Genomic DNA, 7,750 nt, shown 5'->3' with positions numbered 1-7,750 from the left:
TATTTCATCCCTACACCACTCTACACACAGACATAATGTCAATACTGTTAGTCCTTCACATTCTGTTGGTAATTTAGTTGTGAATGTTTTCAGCTAAAATTCTTACATATAGGATGTTTGATATATGAACAGTGGGCATTATGTTGAAGGTATTCCAGTACTATGTCAGATTACTTCCTTAATAGGCTACCTTTGGATAGCATTCATTGCAATGCAATGTGCAATATTTCATAAGAATATACAATATGAACGCAAAGTACTTACGGCTATGTTTATCTGAAGAGTAACCAGAAATGTCAGATAAACAAGAAAAAAAATAGATGAGGGGATCCCACTGTTTGTGTTTAGTATGTGTATAAAAACACATTTATTTTGGAATGTGCACCGTGGACATTTTCATGAAAGGCCTTTTTGAGATATGTAAGTAAGGATTTTGGGGGGTAGTTTTTCCTTGCTCAACTCGAGGTTCTAAAGACAAAAGAGTTTCATATACGGTACACATTGTAAAGGTAAATGTGATTTTAGTGTATATAGATAAAATTTAACTTGACAAATTAAAGATTTGGACATCACAAGGACATCTTTATCATTTTCTTTAACATTTCCTGTAGAGTACCACATGGGCTCATTTCACAGTGACCAAACATCCTGTGATAACGCTTGTATTCCATATTTTTTGACAAAAAAAAAAAATATATGACAACTGCTGAAGAAGACCATGAGTTGAAATCACCCCAGAAATCCAGTAAATGGAGATTTGGTTAAGATGATTTTTGTTAATATACTGTTTCCAAAGTCAAGAATGATTTTTTGTGCTATTTTTTGTTATGTTGGCTGACACATTTCTTCCTTTATTCAAACATTCTACTTCACACGTAACTTAAATAACCTAGTTGCTTGTGTTGAACAGAACATTGTCCTTCCACTCCTGTACATGTAACAGCCTTTAGATGCAGTTTAACAGACATCCTGCCCTTTGAGACAGTTGCATTTTAATCCAGATTTTATATGCTACGAAATCTGTCAAGTTTAAGTGAATAATGTTCATGAATTTCAACAGCATTCATATTAACACTTATGACTTGTATCAGTAACCTTGTTATGTTTTCTGTGTAGTGTGAACCTTACACCAAAACCCTGACTGATCCATGATGGATGTTTTTTTCAAATGTTGTAACAATGGGAGTTCAACCCTCATACACCAGCAGTGTCATCTCACTCGCGCCACCAAGACCCCTTCACTTTTCCTTATCAATACAATTGAGGCTGTATTGATGAGAGCAGATCCGTCAGTATCAGAGACCAACTGCACACCAAATGTTAATGGAAATTACGTTTCCCTCTTGTCCTTTAAAACTGGGCCCAGCAATTAAGAGGAAGCATTGATAGGAGCAGGACAGCTGCTGTGTCAATGTCGATATTGATCCAATGTCCATCACTTATTGTGCAGAGAGATCAAACCCCCTTCATCCCACGGTCCTCGCCCCTCCCTGTGTGAACCTTTATTCAGACACAGGATCGCAGCCCAGCTGTGATGTTCGCTCGGTCAGAAAGAAGAGAAAACACTGAGAAGGAAAGGTTTGTAATTGCAACAAACGTGTAATTTCTCTATCGCTGTCCTTAACAGTACAGGTTTATATCAAAAATAGATTTTATACTCTTGGGAAATACATTTTAAAAATATGGATGATCCTTCACCTAAATGAACTGATATGTTTGTTCTGTATGTTTGTTCTCCGAAAATGAAATCAGCAAAAAGGCAGTCAAAAATGGGAAAGTCTATTGTCATCATCGCAAGTTCTTTACTTCATTTTCTACTGAAGTGCCAGCTTTTTCCTGAATTTGAATCAAAAACATAATCTTTTTTTTTTTTATTGGAAACTTGGCAACTATTGGTAACATATTTTAAATCAGTGTGTTTCAAGCTTCCTCTCAAACTAATGTCAGATATTGTATGCATGAAGAAACATGCAGTCATGTTGATAGTGACTGGTTAAATTCAAACATTAATTCCAAGAATATCCCAAAGATATCATCCAATTAATAAAAACAATCCAATTTCCTCCACAAAATATGGTCGACGTGACGTCTTCTGTCACGCACACTTAAGCTGTTTGTTCGTTAACGTTTCTCTGTAAAGTACTTGTACTGTATTACATAACCAAATACTTGTCCACAGCCTGAGTGCAGGTTGTGTGCTCCTCTCTTACATAACGTGAGAAAGTGAGAGCCCGGCCTCATTCATGGTCAGCGAGGCTCTCCCCAGGGTGTTCAATTAATCAAGAACTCAGTTTCGGCACCTGCCAATATGGCAGAGTTTGTGGGTGGAGTGATGGCCGGTCAGCATGTGCACTGCGGCCGAGCTCTGAGGCCGGATCGATGCAGTAAAAGTCATTATCAGGTTATGAATGTTGGTAAGGTTGTGGGTAGAGGGGACCTGCTGCCATTGGCTGAGGCCCCTGCCTTTGCTGCTCCCACACATGCCCATCCCCGCTGACCTCAGGAGTGTCCAAAAGGGCCGGCCTGAGTCCTGGGTGACCTTTCCACTGACCCTGCGGAGAGAAGGGGGTTTTACTGCCACAACAGGGGGGTTGTGAAGAATTAGGACCGTGAGGCTGAGTCACACAAAAGGCTTCGACCACAGAGATGAGTCCTCTCCGCTCCTCAACAGCTTACACCTTTTATTTACCGTTTATTCCATACTGCTGGTCAACAAACACACAGGAAAGATCACATCTGCAGCTTCAGATAAAAACTCAGATTGTGCTTTTAGTTCTGTGGTGCAGTGACATATAATTTGAATGAATAACTAAATAAAAACCCATTGCAAGCTGAGAACAGATAGACATAAAAAAGCAGAAGTGGAAGAGAAGAAGTAATGCTTATCTTGCTAAATAAGAGAAGAAAATGTTGTTCCTCGCTGGCAAGCTTTAAAGTTAGACGATGCCCCTAAAGTTAGTCCAATGTGTTCTATCTCCCCCAGCTGGAACAATTCAGTATTACAAACACCTACATCTACACAACACACAAAAGTATGATTAAACGACATGCTATTCAAAAGAGAAACCATACATGTCTGAAATGCAGCTTAAGTACTGAAAAGGATATTCTAAAATAATGGAAGCGAGAAATCATAATCAGCTGTCAAAAATTAAATGTCAAACTGTGTTCATTTCATAAAATCCTAAATGTTTGCTCCAGAAGGTGTCCTCCAAACTCTTCATGCAATCATCAAAAGTGTATTACATTTATCAAGTATTTACAACAACTATAATGTAGTTGTAAACGGATATGTGACTTCTCTGGGTGACACATTTTTTATCAATATGACTGTATTTCACAAGGGCCGGCTGTAGCTCAGCGGGTAGGGCAGGTTGGCTAGTGATCGGAAGGTCGCTGGTTCGAAATCCCAGCTCTGGGCTGAGTTGAGATGCATGTCAAAGTGTCCTTGAGCAAGATACTGAACCAGCGAGGGCCCTGCGATGAGCTGGCCACTTGCCCAGGGAGTACCCTGCCGAGGGCGGGGTACAGTTGGGATTGGCTAGGCAAAAAAAACCCCCAAAAAACCATGACCCCATAAAAAGGGATTAAGCAGTTACAGACAATGGATGGATGGACTGTATTTCACTCTCATCCACAGCATTTACACTCCAGCTTTCACTTGAGAGTTATATGTGTCAACAAACGCATCTCTTTCCAACTACCATAGTTATGGTAAATATATAGTTTAATTGTTTGACAAAGATGCACATTGCGTCAAAACCTTAATAAAAGTATGTGCTCTGAATCTGTGCATTCCAGTATACTACCAGTATAACATTTTGTGTAATAACCATTTATCGTGGTCATGGTTATTCTCAGTGCTATATGGTAGGCAACTACACTTGTTTCAGATAAACCATTTATTAAGTCTACATAATGTGTATAAATACTACATAGGGGACTTAGAGTAAAGTGATGCTAAGAATATGTGAAAAGAACCAGAAATCATTCAAAGTCAAATTCAATGCACCACTGCCTTAACAGTCTTTAGGTACAGATCATCAAATCAAGGGAGAAAATTTCTAGTAAGGATAAAAAACTGAAGTGCACAACAAGAGCAATACAGATGACAGCAGGTGAATATGTGAAGAGACAGACATGGAGACACTGCATAACTGTTTTTACATTTCTTTATTTTTCAAATATATTTCATTTGGTGCGCTATAAGTAATCGAGTTTGGATTTAACAGCTACAGTTCATTCCACCCCTTAAACTGTCGTATATATGTCGCATGCATGTTGTTGTTGTAATGCACTTATAGGTGTTATAATTAGATTCTATAATAACAAAATTTGATATATCAGAAATTAAGTGTTGCTCTATTCATTATTCTTCAGTAGACAACAATACATATATAACAGTACTTCCATTTAGAGATTAAAACATCAATAAACAATCAAAATCTACAATACATTACAAACGAAGGCCTCAGGACTTAATTAGAAGAGAAAGAAGAGAATGTGCTTATTTTCAGCAATGTTCACATGTAAACATTTATAACACAGATGCACTTGAAGCATAGGATCAGATTTAAGCAGTCTGCAGGTGACAGATTGGCAAAGATTCAGACAGTTCAGAAGTAAGACTCATCGATAGTAACAAAGTGCTTCACTTTATAAAAGCATAAGTATAAAATTGTGTTGTCAGAGACAAGAACCAGCCCATGATATCTTCCTTTACCAACGACCTGTAAACGTGGCAGGTAGTGTAAACACATGTTTTACCATTCAGAAAACATTAATGGTACTGCTTGAGTGCAGTTGCTTTCCTACACAGGGATTACAAGTGATGACTCTTCTTGAAAACAGACAAGAATCTGTACACAACCAACAAAACAATCTTTAAAGTTGTACTCGTAAAAATAGAGCACTGTGCTGCAATTAGACACCCATGATGAGTAGAAGAAAACAAAATGATATCACTCATTAACAACAAGACATAATTCACATACTGTATGATAAGGCCAGTCTGTCGATAAATGTTTCTATAAGCTACTGGCCAGGACATATAATGTGTATATACATTTATAGATATTCATCTAAAACACAGTCAGTGTTGAACTTGAGTACGAGTGGCTATTGATTATAAATGACACACGGATGAGGATGAGGAGGTGCACCAATAACCAATTTGTCATTCTGAGTCACTTTTACAGTTTTAATAAATGCTTCATCCTTTTGTAGAAGGCAAATTTATATTTGTATGTACAGTATATTTGTGTATATAATAACAATATCAGTATGTACAATAATAATGCATAGTATTTCAGCACAATCTAACACTGCATGAACTCACTTCTTTGGATATGTGGCCTACACAGACACAAACTACTGTATAATTAGTTTAGCCTGTTACTGGTCCTGGTGGTGATACATCACTACATAAATGATTAAATGACACGTGCTTTAAGTAGTCACTCAAACTGCTACAAATGCTTTTGAGGTGCATATATTTGGGATTTGCATCAGGGTTTCTAGTATGATGGAATGAAAAATGTTTAATTATGTATAGAATCTAAATGACAAGAAAATAGAACAAATCTTCACATTTGTTTTATTAAGTCTGAATTGCCTTTTTAAGTCATTCAAGTTTTGCGTCTTACATACTGTTGCCCTCAGCTAGTGTTCTTGTTGGGGCAATGTCATTTTTAAAAGGGATTTGGGACTTTTAATATGTAACATTTCTGCATTGAAATGCCTTAAATAGACATTAGTTATATATATTCTGTTGAGTTGTTTATTTAAGTGATCCAAAACTCAAGGTAACGCCGAGTTTTATTTTGTCACCTGTCAATGGAGTCATATCCTTTACACGGGCATCTCTTCTAGGGAAACACCAGATGATACGTCAGAGAGTGAAGAATGAAGTCAGCGAACTGTACTGTTAACTATTGATTATATTCAGGGTTCCTACACCTTTGCAGTCAGATTTAAGCACTTTTAAAGCATTTAAAGGTGTATTTTTAAGCTTTACATGAACCTTGGGATGTAACACAATGCATCTTGCAATGTAAACCTACATTTTTGAGTTTTGATCCGTTTTTTCTATCACTAGCTGTTACAGAAAAAAAGTTACAGAAAGCCAGCCCAGTTGCATTTATTGGACTTTTTATTTCTTTATTTAAAAATGTAGCTACTTAGTTGGGTGGCGATTTTTCATGAAAGTAATGCAGTTACAATTTCAAGTACTTTATCAAGATTCCAAGAACTTTTCAGACCTTGAAAACACTTTAAAACTCAAGCATTTTCAAGGATTTCCAACACAAACTGTTTTATTTCGGCGGTGATCGAGCATGATGACTCACTGGCATTTTTTGCAATTACTGAAGCCAGCTGTGTCTGAAAGCTCACGTGTACAACCAAACAACCCAAGACTTTTGAAACTTTGTGACAAACTGGAACTACAGAAAGATGCTTATATCTCATGTGTTCCACTGGACAGAGATGGATAACATTTTCATTGACAACTGTGGCTGTTTAGCAATTAAACAACACCTCTCATGATCTCACCCTTCTTCATGACATCATTAAACTACATTGTTCATTATTGTGAGATTCCTAGAGAGGAAATAACATACTGTGCAATTAACTTTGGAGTTGAAGGGTATTGGACAGGATACATTTTTATATACATATTTATATACCTGTCATAGTGGGCTTGACTGCTCTGACCCATGGTTCCCTCTTTCCAGCACCTACATGTTGTGAAAGGGCAAGTTACGGAAATTCAGACCATTCAAAACATTTGCATAACATAACTAAACTAATTTACTACAACGTGAAGACCAAAATATAGTAGGTACCTGATGTGAGAAACTGAGGCAATTCAGCCCAAATAAAACAAATGTTTTTGTTTGTTTGTTTGTTTTGTTACACAGTATACAGTTTAGAATTTTTGCTTTGTAAACTTTAAAACACATGCGGAGATATTAAATACCTCCAGCACTCAAGATTTTATGTCCTTTTTCTGCTTGTGCCTCAACAGGTTGCAAATTGTGTGACTGTCCTTCATCTGTCACACATCTGGCAGGTTAAGACCCGAATCTGACGCACAGCTTGTTTCTCTCTGACGGCAGTATTGTCCTTTCAGCTCACTAACAGCAGGAGGCTAATCCACCCCGTCGAAGCCCTGTGCATTCTCGATGGCGATGTTGAGTTTCTCCCTCAGCTCTTCAAAAGACTCATAAGGAGGCAGGTCCAGCCGATTGAAGCTTTAGGGGGTGAAAGTAAAGACAATCATCACATCACATCTTAATAGGAGTCATTAAAATAATGCCATTTCTGGCATATCCATATTGATTTTAGCAAGTATAGATGACCAAAAACCAAACAAAATGCAATTTTTGCAAATAGTATCCAAACCACACTTGTAGATGGTTCACAATGCAATTCAAATCGTATTTTTACACAACCCTCTCAGTCTGGATGCTCATAAGTGTCTTTAACTTACAAACAACAGTGCTGACAATCGGGTGTTTAGATTTGATTTGAAAAGCAAAACTGCTCTGCCTGTTGCAAATGACTGTATTCATCTCTCAAATAGCAGAGTGAGAGCTATGACTGCATGCAGCCACTAGAGGGCATTAACCCACTATGCTCAATTATTATTTTGTATTAGTCCTTTTTTATCATTTTCCATCACTGAGGCCACGCAGTAACTCAGTGTAATCTAAGATGAGGAACTAAAGCACAACACACGCAGCTGTCT

The 7,750-nt window shown here is 37.5% G+C and overlaps 1 protein-coding gene across 2 annotated transcripts in view; it reads right to left on the bottom strand.

Annotated features, from left to right (window-relative positions):
* Positions 1-4,154: 4,154 nt before the first annotated feature.
* nedd4a (NEDD4 E3 ubiquitin protein ligase a) overlaps positions 4,155-7,750 on the bottom strand; it is a 29,130-nt gene continuing 25,534 nt past the window's right edge. For both annotated transcript variants that reach the window (XM_037095366.1, XM_037095365.1), the window contains one exon: positions 4,155-7,253. In XM_037095366.1, the coding sequence (XP_036951261.1) occupies positions 7,151-7,253 (103 nt within the window). In that variant the 3' untranslated portion in view covers positions 4,155-7,150. The remainder of the gene's footprint in view (positions 7,254-7,750) is intronic.

This window comes from Acanthopagrus latus, chromosome 4 (genome assembly GCF_904848185.1).
Source record: "Acanthopagrus latus isolate v.2019 chromosome 4, fAcaLat1.1, whole genome shotgun sequence".
Lineage (NCBI taxonomy): Eukaryota > Metazoa > Chordata > Actinopteri > Spariformes > Sparidae > Acanthopagrus > Acanthopagrus latus.
This window is presented reverse-complemented; position numbering and strand designations above follow the sequence as displayed.